Below are 21,286 nucleotides of genomic sequence, written 5' to 3'. Positions count from 1 at the left end.
GAGTTAAAATATTTCTTTTATGAGGTAACACTGCAACGGATAGAGCTAAAGGTCAGCTGGTGTAGGGACTAAACAGCCCACTTATAAAGCCTTGAACTTATGAATAGCATAAGTATTATATTATGGTTTTGAGGAGTGGATGAATTTGTATTTAAATGCAGGGTGGCAATGTCCCAGAGGAGACTGAGGTACAGGATTGAGTTTAATAATTTCTCTGGTCTCCCAGGACTATCTTGGGCACCTATACCTCAATTTCAGTGCAGGGCATGGTTTAGAAAGCTAATAGAAATCCTAACAACTCAATATCAGAAAAACAAGCAACTTGATTAAAAATGGGCAGACATTTTTCCAGAGAAGACATACAGATGGCCAACAGGCACATGAAAAGATGCTCAACATCACTAATCATCAGGAAAATGTAAATCAAAACCACAGTGAGATACCATCTCACACCTGTCATAATGGCTATTATCAAAAAGATAAGAAACAAGTGTTGGTGAGAACGTGGAGAAAAGAGAACCATCGTGCACTGTTGGTGGGAATGTAAACTGGTGCAGTCACCATGGAAAACAGTTCCCAAAAAAATCTAAAAAGAGAACTACCAATGTTCCCCCAAAATCTAAAAATAGAACTACCAAATATCTAACAACTCCACTTCTGGGTATTTATCCAAAGAAAACAAAAACACTAATTCACCATGTTTACGGCAGCATTATTTACAATTGCCAAAATATGGAAGCAACCTAAGTGTGCATTGACAAATGGTTAAAGAAGATGTGGGGGGTATGTGTGTGTATACACATATATATGGTGTGTATATATTTATACACATATATGCACACAATGGAACATTACTCAGCCATTAAAAAGAATGAAATCTAGCCATTTGCAGCAATGCAGGTGGACCTGGAGGGCATGATGCTAAATGAAGTAAGTCAGACAAAGAAAAACAAATACCATATGATTTCACTTACATGTGGAATCTAAAAAACAAAACAAATGAACAAGCAAAGCAAAAACAGACTCATAGATACAGACAACAATCTGGTTGTTGCCAGAGGGGAAGAGGGTAGGGAGATAGATGAAATAGGTGAAGGGGATTAAGAGGTACAAAATTCCAGCTATAAGATAAGTAAGTCACAGGGATGTAATACACAGCATAGGGAATATAGTCAATAATATTATAACAACTTTGTATGGTGACAGATGGTAACTAGACTTATTGTGGTCATCATTTCATAATGTATAAAAATACCGAATCACTATGTTATACACCTGAAACTAATATAATATTGTACGTTAATTATAATTCAATAAATAAAGTAAAAATTTTAATAATTAAAAAAAGAAGTTCTAGCAGACCATGCTAATGTCTTTTTTAAAATTTATTTTTATTGGAGTATAGTTGCTTTATAATGTTGTTTTAGTTTCTACTGTACAGCAAAGTGATCAGCTATAGGTATACATATATCCCCCCTCTTTTTTGGGTTTCCTTCCCATTTAGGTCATCACAGAGCATTGATTAGAGTTCCCTGAGCTATATGGTAGGTTCTCATTAGCTATTTATTTTATACATAGTATCAGCAGTGTATATATGTCGATCCCAATCTCCCAATTCATCCTACCCACCCCCCTTGGTATCCATACGTTTGTTTATCCATACGTTTGTTCTCTCTGTGTCTCTATTTCTGTTTTGCAAATAAGATCATCTATACCAGTGGCCCCCAACCTTTTTGGCACCAGGGACCAGTTTCATGGAAGACAATTTTTCCACAGACCAGTGGGGGGATGATGGTTTTAGGATGATTCAAGCACATTACATTTATTGCGTACTTTTTTCTATTGTTATTACACTGTAATATATAATGAAGTAATTATACAACTCACCATAATGCAGAATCAGTGGGAGCCCTGAGCTTGTTTTCACTTGCCACTCACTGATAGGGTTTTAATATGAGTCTGCAATCAATTGATTTATCATGGTCTCTGTGCAGTCAAACCTCTCTGCTAATGATAATCTGTATTTGCAGCCACTCCCCAGCGCTAGCATCACTGCCTCAGCTCCACCTCAGATCATCAGGCATTAGATTCTCACAAGGAGTGCGCAACCTAGATCCCTCGCATGCGCAGTTCACAGCAGGGTTTGTACTCTTATGAGAATCTAATGCTGGCACTGATCTACCAGGAGGTGGAGCTCAGGCAGTAATGGGAGTGACGGGGAGCGGCTATAAATACAGGTGAAGCTCCGCTTGCTCAACCACTGCTCACCTCCTGCTGTGCAGCCCAGTTCCTAACCGGTCCGTGGCCCAGGGGTTGGGGACCCCTGATCGATACCATTTGTGCTAATGTCTTGAAGTGGCCTGCCATGGAACAGCAACATGACACTGCAAAAGGATATAGAGGATAGGCTGGGTTCTGTCCCTTCAAAAGTTATGGTAAGGGATTCTTTATCCCTTCAGAAAAGATTTACCTACTACATGCTCTTGAAAGCTAATACTAGTGGTGACTGTGAGGTCACTAAGTTCTCTAACAGAGGGATCTCTTGATAGGCAGGGGCTATCAGCATGGTGGCTACTGTCATCTGGAAAATAAGTAATACAGAAAACAAATTGCTAAAGAACAGACCACAGGATCTGGTACCAGCCAAGCTTCCTTTTTATCTGGAGCTGTGCAAGATAGTTAGGTCTGATGGTCAGGAGTGTCAGGTCCTCTCAAGTTGGTAAAGTTGGTAAAGTGCTAGAGTGACAGACAGTCCCATAGTTTGCTGTACATGATCATGCCCTGACACAGTGAGTATTTGCCAATTGGGTCCACTCCTTCCGGCATGGACCCACCAGAAAGAGGTGGATAAAATTTCATGTTCTGGGCTTCCCTGGTGGTGCAGTGGTTAAGAATCCACCTGCCAATGCAGGGGACATGGGTTCGAGCCCTGGTCTGGGAAGATCCCACATGCTGTGGAGCAGCTAAGCCCGTGTGCCACAACTACTGAGCCTGCACTCTAGAGACCGTGCTCTAGAGCCCGTGCTCTGCAACAAGAGAAACCACGATAATGAGAAGCCTGCACATCACAACAAAGAGTAAACCCTGCTTGCCTCAACTAGATAAAGCTCATGTGCAGCAACGAAGACCCAACACAGCCAAAAATAAAAACACATAAATTAATTTTTAAAAAATTTCATGTTCTGCTAGAGTTCACCATCACCTGACTAGGAAAACAAGTCCTGTTCCTCATTGAGAGGCAACTAGAATACCTCACAAGCATAAATCTAGTCTTGTTTGAGGTAGGTAGAGAAATGGAACTAATAGCAGCATTGGCTGTACCTGCCCAGAGTTTTGTATTTGGTTGATTCTAGCAGGGGAATTACACCATCATCTGCAGAGCAGGCAGTAATCTAATCTTTCAGGTGAGGAATATCTGGTATACATATAGAATGGCCTATTTCTCTGCCTCCCCAAACAGGTAGAATATTAAAAATAAGACAAGTCATAGCATGGCAGTGGACAGTTTTAGATGGAGACCAAGAATAATATGACATAAGAGGAATATTTGAGTGTAGTGCAGACTAGGGATACAGCATGTCAGGCCTGATGGATTAAGAGTAGTGGGAAGCACTAACACCTCATGCTTCCCTAGGATCAATAATATCAGCACAATGGATCACCAGGATATATAACACTAAGAGTTGAAAAGGAAAAAAGGGCAAGACATTTTACATAAACATGTCTCTTCTGGGCATGTTGGTAAAAGAAATCCTTTTGAAGTTAGTGGTGGTCAAATAAGATATCATAACAAGGTAGGCAAACTGTATTACTGACAATGCTTCTGAATGTTTGGTCACTGTTATTCATGCATGTGACTAACATCCAACTGTTCTGAACTGATGCATTTTTTGTTTGTTTGTTTGTTTGTTTGTTTGTTTGCGGTATGCGGGCCTCTCACTGTTGTGGCCTCTCCCGTTGCGGAGCACAGGCTCCGGATGCGCAGGCTCAGCAGCCATGGCTCATGGGCCCAGCCGTTCCGCGGCATGTGGGATCTTCCCGGACCGGGCACGAACCGGCGTCCCCTGCATTGGCAGGTGGACTCTCAACCACTGCACCACCAGGGAAGCCCGAACTGATGCATTTTTTAAGAAAAATTTTAAACAATATGTTGAGTTATGCCCTACTTTACTAATTTAAAAGACTGATTCATACTCAGGAAATTTTGGTTTATGATCTGACACGGCACTATTAATAGGCAATATTGTAACAAAAGCAGTGAAGCAAACCTTTCACAGACAATTGGAGAAATCTCTTTGAAACATCAATGATGGGCTGTATCTCAATCAAAATGTCAAGCTTGCTTAAAGGTCATTTTACAAATGAAAAAACAGGCCCCAAAACTTATTTCAGCCATAGTAATTTATTAGGACAGACCTTAGGGATATTACTAACAGAAGAGACACAACTTTAAGAGCTACTTAGAACTCTCAATGAAGGAATCACTAGTACTGTTGAACTAAAAACTGTGTCAACCTCAAAAACCAACCATCATTCACTTAAATCTCAAATCCAAACTAAAAAACTAAATCTACAATGACCTGCCTCTATATTGTCAGGCCTGGGATCATTTTTTTAATAAATATTTGTTACTTTCTAAATTATCATAAAATAAATGCATTTGGAGAAAATTTAGAAAGTACAAAAAAGTATAAAGAAAAAAAAATTTACCCACAATCCTACCACCGAGACCCACTATTAAAAATATTTCCGGGCTTCCTTGGTGGCGCAGTGGTTGAGAGTCCGCCTGCTGATGCAGGGGACACGGGTTCGTGCCCCGGTCCGGGAAGATCCCACATGCCTGCCGCAGAGTGGCTGGGCCCATGAGCCATGGCCGCTGAGCCTGCGCGTCCGGAGCCTGTGCTCCGCAACGGGAGAGGCCACAACAATGAGAGGCCTGCGTACCGCAAAAAAAAAAAAAAAAAAAAAATTTCCTAGGTTTTGTTCCTATGCCTATGAGTATATAATTTATTTTTTAGATAATTGGGATCCTACTACTTAATCAGTTTAGGTTACTCATTTTTAAAAACTTATTCACATAATTGTTTTCTGTATCTTAAAAAATTACTTAAACATATTATTCCATTATATGGAAATGCCACAATTACCCATTCCTCTATTAATTTTGCAATTTTTCTCCATTATAATTAAAACCTATTTATAAATGTCCCTTTGCATCTCAAGTTATTTTCCCTGAATAGTTCCTAGAAGTGAAATTACTGAGTTAGAAAGGTTGTACTAATTTCACACCTTGGCAGAATATGTGAGTACTCATCTCATCAAGTCCTTGCCAGATGCTGATTCACTATTTTTTTTTTTTTTTTTTTTTTTTTTTTGCGGTACGCGGGCCTCTCCCTGCTGTGGCCTCTCCCGTTGCAGAGCACAGGCTCCAGACGTGCAGGCTCAGCGGCCATGGCTCACGGGCCTAGCCGCTCCGCGGCATGTGGGATCTTCCCAGACGGGCACGAACCCGCGTCCCCTGCATCGGCAGGCGGACTCTCAACCACGGCGCCACCAGGGAAGCCCGAGCCCCAGAAGTCTTAACTCATTCCAGCATCAACTCTAAAGTCCAAAAACTCATTTAAATATCAACTAAATTATATATGAGTAAGAATCCAGTTATGATTCATCCTGAGGCAAAATTCCTCTCCAGCTGTGAACCTGTGAAACCAAACATCTGCTTCCAAAATACAATGGTGGGACAGAAAGATAATCCCACTCCACAAGGGAGAAATAGGAAAGAAGTGACAGGTCCCAAGCAAGTCCAAAACCTAGCAAGGCAAATTCCATTAGATCTTAAGGCTAGAGAACAATTCTCTTCGGTTCAATGACACACCTTCCACTGGGTGGCACTGTCACTCACTCAGCTCTACAGAGTGGCCCTGGTTCCCATAGCTCTCTGTGGTGGCCATCCTCTGAAACAAAAGGAAACATCTCTGTCCCTTGGGCCTGTGCTAAGACTGGCAGCCCTGATATTCTCCAAATCACCTTCCGGATCGCTCTTGCCTTTCCTCAAGAATAGCACACGTGGGCTTCCCTGGTGGCGCAGTGCTTAAGAATCCACCTGCCAATGCAGGCAACACGGGTTCGAGCCCTGGTCCAGGAAGATCCCACATGCCGCGGAGCAACTAAGCCCATGCGCCACAACTACTGAGCCTGCGCTCTAGAGCCCGCGGGTCACAACTACTGAGCCCGTGTGCCACAACTACTGAGCCTGTGTGCCTAGAGCCCGTGCTCTGCAACAAGAGAAGCCACCGCCATGAGAAGCCCGCGCACCACAACGAAGAGTAGTCCCCGCTCCCTGCAACTAGAGAAAGCCCACGCGCAGCAATGAAGACCCAATACAACCAAAAATAAAACAAAAAATAAATAAATTAAACAAAAAAACAGCAAACCATTAAAAAAGAATAGCACACGTTTACAGTCAAATAACTCTATGATCTAGTCTTGTAGAATCCAAGAAATCCAACAGTCTTCCTTCATTCCATCCCTCTTTCTCTGTCCCCTTTAGTTGAAACTGGCAATGTCTCTGCTGGTATAATTCCATCTCTATTCCTGGCTTCTGCTGATGGCTGGTTTAGTCCATGAGTCACACCCATGATCTCTTTAGTGGTTTCTTCAGAACAAGATTTCTCATTTTTCACAATATATAGGCTAAGGATAGGCTAAGAATTTCCAAATCTCCAAGTTCTGGTTCCTTTTTACTTAACAATTCCTTCTTCAATTCAACCCTCTACTCTTGCATTTTATTACAAGCAGTAAGGAAGACCCAAGCCACACCTTCATTGCTTAGCTTAGAAGTCTCCTCTGCTAAACACCCAATTTGATCACTTATAAACTCTACCTTTCACAAAACACTCGAACAATTCAGCCAAGTTCATTGCCACTTTATAACAAGGATCACCTTTCCTCCAGTTTCCAATAAACCGTTCCTCATTTCCATCTGACACTTCTCCAGAACAGCCTTTAATATCCATATTTCTGCCAAGAGTCCCTTCATAGCAACCTTGGCTCTTTCTAGCATGCACCTCAGAATCCTTCCAGCCTTTTTGCCCATTACCCAAACTTCCAAAACCACTGTCACATTTTTAGGTTATTTGTTACAGCAGCACCCCACCTCTCAGCACCAAAATCTGTACTAGTCTGCTCAGCTGCCATAACAAAATACCACAGACTAGGTGGTTTAAACAACAGAAATTTGTATCCCACAAGTTTAAAGGCTAGGAAGTCCAAGATCACGGTGCCGGCTGATTTGCTTCCTGATGAAAGTTCTCTTTCTGGCTTGCAGATGGCCACCTTCTTGCTATGTCCTCACACGGAAAGCTCTGCTGTCTCTTCCTTTTCTTAAAAGGGTATCAGTCCTATCAGATTAGAGCCTCATTCTTATGATCTCATTTGACCTTTATCATCTCCTCACAGGCCCTATCTCCAAATACTGGGGGCTAGAGCTTCAACATATGAATTTTAGGGGTATGCAAAAACTCTTAAGTTACATATGTACATATGTATATACATATACACATACACATATACAGAGGGTAAGAGTTTTGTATACTTCTTAACTTAAAAGTTTCATTTTCATGAAGCTTAAGTTTCATGAAAATTTCCCCAATACGTTATTCAAAGCATATTCAAATCTTATGACTATTATCATTTACTGTTGTTTAACTATTAAGTCATTTTCAAATTTTGCTATTTAAATAATTTTGCAATGAACACCTTTCTATACAAATCCTTGTCTGTTTCCTGATTATTTAGGACAAATTTCCAGAAATTCAACTGTTGAAACAAAGGTCATGAATTTTTAAAGGCTCTTGGTATGTATTGCTAAATGGCTTCCCAGAAACCCATACTAGTGTACCCTGCCATCTGCAGTAGACATTATAATTAGAATAAAATATTTTTCTGATTGAAAAAAAAAACAGTGTCATAAATGACTAAAAAGGCAAGTTTTTTTTAAATTAAAGGAGTTAAAGATTCAGGACAACAAAATAAAAATGTGTGATTCTTGATTAGATCATACACTGGTGGGGGAGGATGGCTATAAAAATACATGGGGGACAATTGTGGAATTCTGAATATGAACTGTATATTAGATACTATTGTAGCAATGTTAAATTTCTTGATTCTGATAATGGTATTTTAGTTATATAGACTGTTCTATCTCTTAGGAGACACATGCTGATGTGTCATAAAGTCTAAAGCTTATATTCAAATGATTCCGAAAATACACATGTGTATTTTTACATATGTATATAGGGGGACAGAAATGGGAAAGAGTGGTAGGGAGGAAGAGAAGCAAATGTGGCAAGATGTTAATTACTGAATCTAGTAAAGGGTAAATGCCACTTTCCTTTTTAAACTTACAATTTAAAATTTTTCAAAAAAATATATTAGAGAGCGTCTCCCCACAACTACGGTGCCTGCCGGCATCTGGTGGGGGTCTCTGACCCCCAAGGAGACGGGAGAAACCCCAGAGTGAGCCGGTTGGACGTAGGGGGATCAAGGGGAGAGGAGAAGTGGAGGGCAGACAAGATCGGTGCCCCTGAGGCCAGGGAGATCAGGAGAGGCAGGTGGGAGGGAGCTTGGCTCACTCAGGCCACGGAGCCTGCTGAGTTCCCAAGCTGCTTTCCCCCAAGCCCCATCCAGGCCACGTGGGTCCTGGAGGTACAGGAAGGAGGCCAAGGGGAGACTAGGAGAGGTAGGCAGGAGGGGCCATCCCGGAGGAGCGGAAGAGGAGAGGAGGGCGACTGCCCCGCCCACTCAGGCCCAGGGAGCCTACTGAGCTCCCAGGGCAATCCCCTGCCCTCCAAGCCCCCTCCAGGCTGTGTGGGTCTTTCTGGGCATAGGAGGGAGGCCAGGGAGATCAGGAGAGGCAGACAGGAGGGGCCCTCCCAGACCCCAGACTGGAGTGGCGAGAGAGGAGGGCGTTTGCCCCACCCACTCGAGCCCAGGAAGCCTGTTGGGCTCCCAAGTGAGGTCCCCTGCCCTGAGAGGAGGGGTGGGGGCACACCTGGGCCCCTACTGTTCCTTGAACCTAAGCCCCACCCGACACAGCCCCCAGGACCTTTTCCAACCCTGTGAGTCCTGAGCATTGGCCCCACCCCCAACCCAAACCTCGCCCTTGCTTAGGCCCCACCCTCCACAGCCAAGGCCTTCCCCCACAACCCCCTTTTTTTTCTTTTCCCTCCTCCTCTTTTTTACTCTTGTGGTACTGATGTACCTTCCGCTGTTGATTCACCTATATTTTTATTTTTACATTCTTTCTAACATATCTGTTAGTTTCCTAGTCTAATTTTATTTTTTACTTTGTTATTGTTCTCTTTTTTTTTTTTGCCAGCTCAGGGTCAGGCAGAAATTCCTGCGGTGGGAGCTCCAAGTCCGAACCACTGGACTAACAGAGAACCTCAGACCCCAGGGAATATTCATCGGAGTGAGGTCTCACAGAGTTCCTCATCTCAGCACCAAGACCCAGCTCTACCCAACAGCCTACAAACTCCAGTGTTGGAAGCCTCAGGCCAAACAACCAGTAAAACAGGAACACAATCCCCTCATAAAAAAAAAAAAAAAAAAAAAAGAGAGACAAAAAAAAATGTCACAGATGAAAGAGCAAGGTAAAAACCTACAAGACCAAATAAATGAAGAGGAAATAGGCAATCTACCTGAAAAAGAATTCAGAGTAATGATAGTAAAGATGATCCAGAATCTTGGAAAAAGAATGGAAGCACAGACTGAGAAAATACAAGAAATGTTTAACAAAGATCTAGAAGAACTAAAGAACAAACAAACAGATGAACAACACAATAGCTGAAATGAAAAATACCCTAGAAGGAATCAATAACAGAATAACGGAGGCAGAAGAACAAATAAGTGAGCTGGAAGACAAAATGGTGGAAATAACTGCCAAGGAGCAGAATAAAGAAAAAAGAATGAAAAGAACTGAAGACAATCTCAGAGACCTCTGGGACAACACTAAACGCACCAACATTTGAATTATAGGAGTCCCAGAAGAAGAAGAGAAAAAGAAAGGGTCTGAAAAAATATTTGAAGACATTATAGTGGAAAACTTCCCTAACATGGGAAAGGAAATAGTCACCCAAGTCCAGGAAGCACAGAGAGTCCCATACAGGATAAACCCTAGGAAAAACACACCAAGACACATATTAATCAAACAAACAAAAATTAAATTCAAAGAAAAAATATTAAAAGCAGCAAGGGAAAAACAAAAAATAACATCCAAAGGAATCCCCATAAGGTTATCAGCTGATTTTTCAGTGGAAACTCTGTAGGCCAGAAGGGAGTGGCAGGATATATTTAAAGTGCTGAAAGGGAAAAACCTACAACCAAGATTACTCTACTCAGCAAGGATCTCATTCAGATTCGATGGAGAAGTCAAAAGCTTTTCACACAAACAAAAGCTAAGAGAATTCAGCACCACCAAACCAGCTTTACAACAAATGCTAAAGAAACTTCTCTAAGCAGGAAACACAAGAGAAGAAAAAGACCTACAAAAACAAACCCAAAACAATTAAGAAAATGGTAATAGGAACATACATATCAATAATAACCTTGAATGTAAATGGATTAAATGCCCCAAACAAAAGACACAGACTGGCTGAATGGAAACAAAAACAAGACCCATATATATGCTATATACAAGAGACCCACTTCAGACCTAGGGAAACATACAGACTGAAAGTGACGGGATGGAAAAAGACACTCCATGCAAATGCAAATCAAAAAATGCTGGAGTAGCAATTCTCGTATCAGATAAAATAGACTTTAAAATAAAGACTGTTACAAGAGATAAGGAGGGACACTACATAATGATTAAAGGATCAATCCAAGAAGAAGATATAACAATTGTAAATGTTTATGCACCCAACATAGGAGCACCTCAATACATAAGGCAAATGCTAACAACCGTGAAAGGAGAAATCGACAGTAACACAATAACAGTAGGGGACTTTGGAACACCCCACTTACACCAATGGACAGATCATCCAAACAGAAAATAAATAAGGAAAAACAGGCTTTAAATGACACAATAGACCAGACAGATTTAACTGATATTTATAGAACATTCCACCCAAAAGTGTCAGAATACACTTTCTTCTCAAATGCACATGGAACATTCTCCAGGATAGATCACATCTTGGGTCACAAATCAAGCCTTGGAAAATTTAAGAAAATTGAGATCGTATCAAGCATCTTTTCTGACCACAACGTTATGAGACTGGAAATCAATTACAGGAAAAAAAACTGCAAAAAACCACAAATACATGGAGGCTAAACAGTGCCCTACTAAATAGCCAAGAGATCACTGAAGAAATCAAAGAAGAAATTTAAAAGATACATAGAAACAAATGACAATGAAAACACGATGACTCAAAACCTATGAGACCAAGCAAAAGCAGTTCTAAGAGGGAAGTTTATAGCAATTCAATCTCACCTCAAGAAACAAGAAAAATCTCAAATAAACAATCTAAACCTACACTTAAAACCAGAATTTTTTTTACAAGAACATAGATGCAAAAATCCTGAACAAAATACTAGTAAACAGAATCCAACAGCACATTAAAAGGATCGTACACCATGATCAAGTGGGGTTTATCCCAGGGATGCAAGGATTCTTCAATATATGCAAATCAATCAATGTGCTATACCACATTAACAAATTAAGGAATAAAAACCATATGATCATCTCAATAGAAAAAGCTTTTGACAAAATTCAATACCTATTTATGATAAAAAGTCTCCAGAAAATGGGCATAGAGGGAACCTACCTCAACATAATAAAGGCCAACTATGACAAACCCACAGCAAGCATCATATTCAATGGTGAAAAGCTGAAGGCATTTCCACTAAGATCAGGAACAAGACAAGGATGTCCACTCTCACTACTATTATTCAACATAGTTTTGGAAGTCCTAGCCACAGCAATCAGAGAAGAAAAAGAAAGAAAAGGAATACAAATTGGAAAAGAAGAAGTAAAATTGTCACTATTTGCCAATGACATGATACTATACGTAGAAAATCCTAAAGATGCCACCAGAAAACTACTAGTACTAATCAGTGGATTTGCTAAGGTTGCAGGATACAAAATTAATGCACAGAAATCTCTTACATTCCTATACACCAACAACGAAAAATCAGAAAGAGAAATTAAGGAAACACTCCCATTTACCACTGCAACAAAAAGAATAAAATACCTAGGAATAAACCTGCATAAGGAGGCAAAAGACTTGTACTCAGAAAACTATAAAACACAGATGAAAGAGATCAAAGATGACATAAACAGATGGAGAAATATACCATGTCTTTGATTGGAAGAATCAATCTTGTGAAAATGACTATACTACCCAAAGCAATCTACAGATTCAGTGCAATCCCTATCAAACTACCAATGGCATTCTTCACAGAATTAGAACAAAAAATCTTACAGTTCGTATGGAAACATAAAAGACCCCAAATAGCCAAAGCAATCTTGAGAAAGAAAAACAGAGTTGGAGGAATCAGGCTCCCCGACTTCAGACTATACCACAAAGCTACAAAGTAATCAAGACAGTATGGTACTGGCACAAAAACAGAAATACAGATCAATGGAACAGGATAGAAAGCCCAGAGATAAACCCACACACATAATGGGCACCTAATTTACAACAAAGGAGTCAAGAACATACAATGGAGGAAAGACAGCCTCTTCAATAACTGGTGCTGGGAAAACTGGACAGCTACATGTAAAAGAATGAAATTAGAACACTACCTAACACCATACAAAAAAATAAACTCCAAATGGATTAAAGACTTAAATGTAAGACCAGACAGTATAAAACTTTTAGAGGAGAACATAGGAAAAACACTCTTTGACATAAACCACAGCAAGATCTTTTTTGAAAAATGGTTCTGATGAACCTAGGGGCAGGACAGTAATAAAGACACAGCCGTAGAGAACGGACTTGAGGACACGGTGGGGAAGGAGAAGCTGGGACAAAGTGAGAGAGTAGCATTGACATATATACACTACCAAATGTAAAATAGATAACTAGTGGGAAGCAGCTGCATTGCACAAGGAGATCAGCTCGGTGCTTTTTGACCACCTAGAGGGGTGGGATAGGGAGGGTGGGAGGGAGGCTCAAGGGAGAGGGCATATGGGGACATGTGTATGCATATGGCTGATTCACTTTGTTGTGCAACAGAAGCTAACATGGTATTGTGAAGCAATTGTAGTCCAATAAAGATCTATTTTAAAAATGGTAAAAAAAAAACATATATATATATTAGGGAGTAGTCAAAAGACAGGAACAGTCTATGCATATAAAAACAAATTAGCTGGTAAACATAAAAAATGTAAGAGAATTAATAAAGTTGCTGATTATTATAGCCTCTTATTTCCTCCTGCCCTCTAGGCATTTGCTCTTTAATCACTTGAACTGCATTTCATCAAATGGACCCAGGAAGGAATGGCAAGAGAAATCTCAATCGTTCTATTTCACTTCTCATTAGCAGTCCTGGAAAAAGATTTAAAAGATTAAAAACTCAAAATTAGCTCATTACAATGAGTTTTGGAAATGACCTATAGACTTTATTTATTTATTTATTTTTTGTGGTATGCAGGCCTCTCACTGTTGTGGCCTCTCCCGCTGAGGAGCACAGGCTCCAGACGCACAGGCTCCGCGGCATGTGGGATCTTCCCGGACCGGGGCACGAACCCGTGTCCCCTGCATCGGCAGGCAGACTCTCAACCACTGCGCCACCAGGGAAGCCCTAGACTTTAATTCACAACTTGGTCTTCAATTCAGATACTTGTGGTCTCCCATGACCCTAAATATTTGATAAATCCTAGTTCCTAAATGACAAAAACAAAAGTAATAAGTCATATGAAAAATAGGTTTTCTTTAAATAAAGAAAAAGTGTTGACCTCTGCCAGTGGTCTTACTTTTATCAGGAAAGTAAGTAGCCAATAGAATGGAAGGCAACCAATGGATTTATAAACCATGAATGGAGGTTTTCCTTTTCAGAAACAATATGAAGGAAGTAGTATAACATAGTGGTTCAATGCATAGGCTATAGAGTCAGATTGTCTATATCTGAATATTTACTTCACCACTTACTACCTATGTGATCTGTGGCAAATAACTCAATCTCAGTTTCCTCATCTTAAAAATGAGGAAAACAGTAAAATCTATGTCTTAGGGTTGTTGTGAAGATTAAGTAAGTTAGTATATTTTAGCGCTTACAGCAGCATCTGGCGTATCATAAAACCTCAAAATGCGTTAGCTGCTGTGGTTCTTATTATTACTAGTATTCCTACAATAACCACTATCACCACCACTATCAACCTGCAGTTGCTAAGAGTTTGGCACTGATTCAGAAACACTATAGCAAAACAAAAGAAACACAACATATGCACACCCACCCCCACAGGTTGAAAAAGTGAAAGAGAACTGATTTCAAGTCAGTCCTTCGGTATCTCTTCAAGCTGTTCTGAGAGAAGCTGAGAAGATACCAATATACCAACAATGCACGGCTCATTTCAAGAAGGAATTTGTGTGGTCTGGATAAGTTAATCTCAGTAGAAATGACAAGTTCTCTCACTCAGTTAATCGTTTATCAAACTTTACTGAGGCTTACTACACTATGTATCAGGTATTGAGCCAGATACTAGGAATACAAATGGAAGATTCTATACCTTTAAAAATTTTGCTTTCTTGTCAAAGAAATATACATAGATTATAATATATGATAGGTTATACGATGGATGTACGTACAGGGTACTATGGAAGCAGAGGAAAGATCTAAGCTAGACTGTGGAGAAGGAGGAAACAGCATGAAGATTTCCCAGAGGGGGTAACATTTAAACTGAGCCTTAAAGGATAATAACAGAAAAATGGGGACAGAATGGGAGAAAACATTCCTCCAGGGGTAAAAGCGGGCAAATGGAGAAAAAAGAGTACCATTGCCCTACCTACAGCCACACAAAACCAAAAGATCTCTTCTTAAAGCTAAAGGACAGATAGCCATTGGCAGTATGGGCCTGAATAAGGTATATTTCTGGAATATCTCCTGTTTATACATACCACATCTCCAACCTCCCCAACTCAAAATAAGCCACATTTGGAGAACTGACAGAAAGTTGTGATTAAGAAGAGATTCAAAGACAAGTTTCTCACTTACAACACTGGGCGGCAGCAGTAGGCAATGGTTCCCTCTGGCTTTCTTCTTGACTAGAACACTAGAGGCACAAAGGATAAAAAAAAAAAAAAAAAAAAAAAAAAAAAACATAGTAAGAGGCCCAAGTAAAGAAGAAGGAGAAAAACAAAACAAAACAAAACAACAACAAAAAAACTATAGCTATCTATAAAAAGGTTTAGCGTTTGACTAGAGTCAAATTTCTTATCAAACAGAAACAGATCATCCTGCTGCTGATTTCCCAGTGTGATCCTGACATACAGGCCAGATTATCAGATATGGCACTGGCCCAATGCAACAGGATAAAGCAGGATAGCAGGAAGGCTGTTCCGACCAAGGGCACCTGGGCACCATTCCAGCTCTACCAGGCAGCTGTAGAAGGCTTAGCCTTAGAAGCTCAGAGGACTTAGAAAACTCAAATAATATATAGGTTTCCCCATTTGGGTGGTGGAACTGAACACCTCTCTGAGCCTTGAGTTTTCTCCATCTTTAAAAAGATGAGGCTTCTTCCCTCACAAGGTCACATAGGAAGTGAAATTACTTATGTAAGCATGTAATACAACATCTGGTATTTACTAGTGTCCCCTTCCCAGTTATACTCTAACCTCCCCAACACAACCCACCACTATCACCACCAAAAAACAGAGTACTGAAGCCATAAAAAGAAAGTTCTATAAAAGGGAGCCAAATTAAGTTCAAGTCTTGAAGATGGACAAGATTTGGAAAGGCAAAACAAAAAGAAAAAGGTATAAACAAATTAACACAGGTACACAGAGTCTGGAAGAAAAAATGGCTTGGTTCAGAGCCCGTTGGAGGATTGGGAAAACATAACTTGGTCTAGCAACTTGCAAATATAAGTTGCAAGTATGAGTTTTCAACCTGGCTCTGCCATTTATTAATAAACTGTAAGATTCTGGGCAAGACAGAGCTTCTCTAACACTGAAGGAGTCATTCAATCAACAGATATTTCTTGAGTGCCTATTATGTGCAAGGCCTTGTTCCAGGCACTGGGGGAACAGAGTTTGTAATCATGGTAAAGAGTTTAGATTTTAATCTAGTCTATTGAGAAGGTAGGTAAAGTTTTAAACACTAGAGGGATATGACTTCATTATACTTTAAAAATCACTCTGGCTGCTCTGTGAGAAGAACTATAGGCAAACAGAGGGGAAATAAGACTAATTATTGCAATTATCCAGATGAAAGTTGATGGTGGTTTACACATGAGTGTTAGTGGTGAAGGGCATTTCAAGTGGTTGGATACAAAATACAAAACACTTTTTGTATATAAATATACTTTTATATATAAAGTACTTTACAAGAAATAAACTACAATACAAATATCAGAGGTAGACAGTGCTATTACTACTTCCTTTAGGGGAAGGATCAGAAGTCAAGCACAGTTTAAACAATATAATAGTATTAGTAAAACTGTCAATCATAAAAAAGTTCAAATCTTCTTAAAGGCTAAACAACCCACTCCAAAGTAACAAAGGGACTTGGTTATAATAACTATTATAAATAATGGTGATTTTTATAGGCAGTACACAGGCACAACAGTGACGAAATCATAAAACTTTAAGCATTAAACTAGAAGAATTCAGACTTAATAGATGAGAGTAGATATTTCCAGCAGACATATTTAATGAATCTCTTTCAGGTCCAAAGCAGAAAGCTGAAGACCAGCTAGAGCCTAATTAATAATACTAAGAGAGCTAAGGAAAAAAGTCCATAATACCTATGTACAAGAAAATAAAAGTAGTACAAGTAAGGAAAATTATAGGCCAATCTCATTTATGAATACAGATGCAAAAATCCTAGATTACCAAACCAAATCATATGACATTCATTTATCATAAATAAGTCTTCATATTTCTGTGTGAATATGTACATATATGTAAGAATGTTGGCATATAAATTTTCATGTATCATGACCAGAAGAACTTTAAATGAAAGGACAGTTCAATATCTGAAAATCTATTCATGCAATTCACCACACAAACAGACTAAAGGAGAAAAACTATGTGATCGAACAATGCGGAAAAGATCTTGATAAAATCCCTTACTTTTTCATGACAAAATATCTTAGAAAGGGGCTTCCCTGGTGGCGCAGTGGTTGAGAGTCCGCCTGCCGATGCAGGGGACATGGGTTCGAGTCCCGGTCTGGGGAGATCCCACATGCCGCGGAGTGGCTGGGCCCGTGAGCCATGGCCACTGAGCCTGCGCATCCGGAGCCTGTGCTCCGCAACGGGAGAGGCCACAACAGTGAGAGGCCCGCGTACCACAAAAAAAACAAAAAACAAAACAAAACAAACAAACAAACAAAAATCTTAGAAAATCAGAAAGAAAATAGAATTTCCTTAATCTGATAAAGGGTACCTATCAAAATCTACAGCAAATATCATACTTCAAGATTTATGAAGTATTCCCCTTATAGTCAGGAAAAAGACAAGGCTTCCCCACTTTCAGCATTAAAAATTACATAGGATGTTTTACACAATGAATTTTTAAAAATAAGTGGTCACCAAAAACAAGGAAAGTCTGAGAAAATATTACAGCCAAGAGAAGCCTAAGGAGATATTACAACTAAATGTAACCCAGTGTCCTTTATGGGGTAATGGAACTGAAAAAACGCATGAAATAAAAACTAAGGAAATTTGAAAAAAAACTAAGGATTTTTATTTAATAAAACAAAATAAATAGAAATATAAAATATTAACTTTTAGTTAATAATAATATATCAATATTGGCTCATTAATTGTAATAAATGTACCATACTAATGTAAAATGTTAATAATAAGGAAAACTAGAGGGAGGGGGCGGGTAAGATGTGATATGGAAGCCCTCTCTACAAACTGCTTAATATTTAAGTCTGTTAATAAAACATATGTAAAAATTTCACTTAAAAAATAAGACATAAGGATTGAAAAGAGATAAAAACTTATTATTCAAAGATGCAAAAACTAAAAAACCCAAAGGAATCTCTAAACTAGTAGAATTAATAAGAGTTGGTGAATAAGATCAATACTAAAAAAAAAAAAAGTGAGCAGCATTGCCTTATATAGATAGCAATGACCTATTAGAAAGTGTAATTTTTAAATATACCATTTGCAATGATTAGGACTAAACCTAACAAAACAAGTGTAAAAACTGCATGGAGAAAATAGGTTTTCCTCCTATAAGACTTCTCATCTTTTGATGCTTAACTATATTTATTACGTTTCCTACTTATTGTCTGTCTCCTATTTGATCCAAGAGGACGTTGGTCTTTGTTTTAACTTCTGATGTATACCAAGCACCTACAACAGGGCCTGGTGCATAGTTATCTGGTGAATAAATGACTAAATGAATGTCACCAATAAACGGACAAATGCAAATTTAAATGATAAAGCTCTAAACTCATTAGATTAGCACAAATTTTAAATCTGGCAATAACAAGTATCAGTAAGGATACAGAGAAGCAGAAAAACTGGAATATAAATTGGTATAATTATTTTAGAGAACAACTTAGCAACATCTAGTAACGTTACACAGAGCACATTCCACAACAAAGCAATTCTATTTCCAGGTATATAGCCAGAGAATCTCCCATACATAAGCAGAGAGAAACAGGGTCAGAGATGTTCACTGAAGCATGCATTTATAATAGTGAAAACCTAATTTTCCACGAGTAGGAAAAGTAATAAATAGTGATACATTTCCACTCTGTCAAGTGGTAGATCCCTAGGCCAGTCTTGACCCAAGAGGCTGCTGTGGATGGGAACTGTTGCACACCATAAGAAAAAAAAAGATAAGATTCCACATTGTGTTTTTAAAATGGTTTTGCAGCAAGTATGACCAAATTTTGATAATCACTGAATCTTGGAGATAAGTGTACAGGTTTCATTTTACTAGTCCTTCACCTTTTATATTTATTTAAAAATTTTTCATGATAAAAATAGAAAAAAGAAAGGAAGACGCTCCCACTAACCAAAGATGAGACAAGTTTAGTATCAAAAAGAATAAAGAGGGGCCTCCCTGGTGGCGCAGTGGTTGAGAGTCCGCCTGCCGATGCAGGGGATACGGGTTCGTGCCCCGGTCTGGGAGGATCCCATATGCCGCGGAGCGGCTGGGCCCGTGAGCCATGGCCGCTGGGCCTGCGCATCCGGAGCCTGTGCTCCGCAACGGGGGAGGCCACAACAGTGAGAGGCCCGCATACCGCAAAAAAAAAAAAAAAAAAGAAAAAAAAAGAAAAAGAATAAAGATTGCAATGGATTGAAACACAAATATATCAAAATCCATAAATTGATAATAATATGCCACAAAAAAAAAAGAAAACAACTCACTGGTCACCTTGAGAAGCTGCTTATGCAACAGCTCATTATTTTGAAAATTGCTAAAGAGAATGTTTTTCTTGCACGGACTTTATTTCAAGTGAACCAAATAGCTGATGAGGCAGACAAATCATAGACAATAAATGCTGAAGAGATGATATAATTAGAAAATCATCACTGTGCAACCCTAATAAAATAATGATTATTATTTGCTGCTAAAACCATTAGGTAAAAGGCTTGTGGGATCACTTTAAAATGGATGAAATGCTGACACCAAGTTGAATCCACTGTGTAATTTTAACATCACTAAAAGTGAGGCAAGACATAATCTGCCTACAAAAAAAAATAAAAAGATATGTTGTGAAATTCTAATCCCCAGTACCTATGAATGTGACCTTATCTGGAAATAGAGTCTCTGCAGATGTAATCGAGTTAATCCAATGACTGGTGCCCCCCAAAAAATCAATAGAAATTTGAACACAGACACAAAAAGAGATGACAACGTACTGTGAGGATAGGCAGACACAACCCAGGAAGGCATGTGATAGTGGAGACAGAGACTGAAATAATGTGTCTATAAGCCAAGGAACAGCAAAGACTGCTAGGAAGCACCAGAAAGTAGAAGAAAGGCATGGGACAGCTTCTTCCTCAAAACCTCCAGAAGGAACTGATCCTGCCAACACCTGATGTCAGAATTTTAGCCACCAGAACTGTGAGAGAATAAATTTCTGTTGCTGTAAGCCAACAGTATGTGGTACTTTGTTTTGGCAGCCCTGGGAAACTAACACATGCATCAAATCACTGTATTTTGGCTTCCTGTACTAACCTGTGGATATTGATCATTAATTGACAAATCCAATGGCTCCATTTCATTACTCATCTTCTTTGCTCTCGGTAATATTTCACACTGTCAAGAATTTCTGCCTCAAAACTTTTTTTTCTCATGAAGAACATAGGGGTAAGACAGGAATAAAGACACAGACCTACTAGAGAATGGACTTGAGGATATGGGGAGGGGGAAGGGTAAGCTGTGACAAAGTGAAAGAGCAGCATGGACATATATACACTACCAAACGTAAGGTAGATAGCTAGTGGGAAGCAGCCGCATAGCACAGGGAGATCAGCTCGGTGCTTTGTGACCGCCTGGAGGGGTGGGATAGGGAGGGTGGGAGGGAGACGCAAAAGGGAGGGGATATGGGAACATATGTATATGTATAACTGATTAAATTTGTTATAAAGCAAAAAAAAAAATTAAATAAATAAAATAAAAATAAAGTATAAAAAAACAAACAAACAAAAAAAACACAAAACTTTTTTTTCCCTTTGTTCCATAAACCTTTTTCTGGTTCTCCTACTCTCTCTTTCAGGCAGCTCTTTCTCAGTCTCTTTTGTTTCTCAGGATTCTACCTTTGATGTTTCCCAAGGTTTTGTCCCTGTTCTTCAATACTCTTTCTACATACTTTACCTGAGTGAGCTCTTCTATTCCTATGACTTCAATTGCTACAAATATGTTGATAAATCCAAACTCTATACCTGACCTCATCATACCCTGAGCTTCAGATTCTCTCAGAGGTTGCTTACCAGACGTTTCCTAACAGGTTGCTTACCAGACAAATTTTCTAATAGCCCAAAATGCCCTAAAGTAAAAAAACTTATCTTTTCCCTCTACCACCACCAACAAAAACATCCCCCATTCTTGCTGGCCCAGGTTGAGCTGATTGTGTTCTATTCTGTGCACAAAACTC

The 21,286-nt window shown here is 39.4% G+C and overlaps 1 protein-coding gene across 5 annotated transcripts in view; it reads right to left on the bottom strand.

Moving 5' to 3' along the window:
• The window catches only part of UNC13B (unc-13 homolog B), a 232,903-nt gene that overhangs the window by 131,486 nt on the left and 80,131 nt on the right, over positions 1 to 21,286 (bottom strand). For 3 of the 5 annotated variants that reach the window (XM_082613491.1, XM_082613494.1, XM_082613490.1), the window contains exon 7: positions 15,217 to 15,274. The exons of the other annotated variants lie outside the window; for them this stretch is intronic. In XM_082613491.1, coding sequence (XP_082469617.1) covers positions 15,217 to 15,274 — 58 coding nt within the window. The remainder of the gene's footprint in view (positions 1 to 15,216; positions 15,275 to 21,286) is intronic. 5 annotated transcript variants of the gene reach the window in all.

This window comes from Mesoplodon mirus (assembly GCF_964341445.2).
Source record: "Mesoplodon mirus genome assembly, chromosome: 1".
Lineage (NCBI taxonomy): Eukaryota > Metazoa > Chordata > Mammalia > Artiodactyla > Ziphiidae > Mesoplodon > Mesoplodon mirus.
Note: the sequence above shows the minus strand (reverse complement) of the source record. Positions and strands in the feature narration are given on the sequence as shown.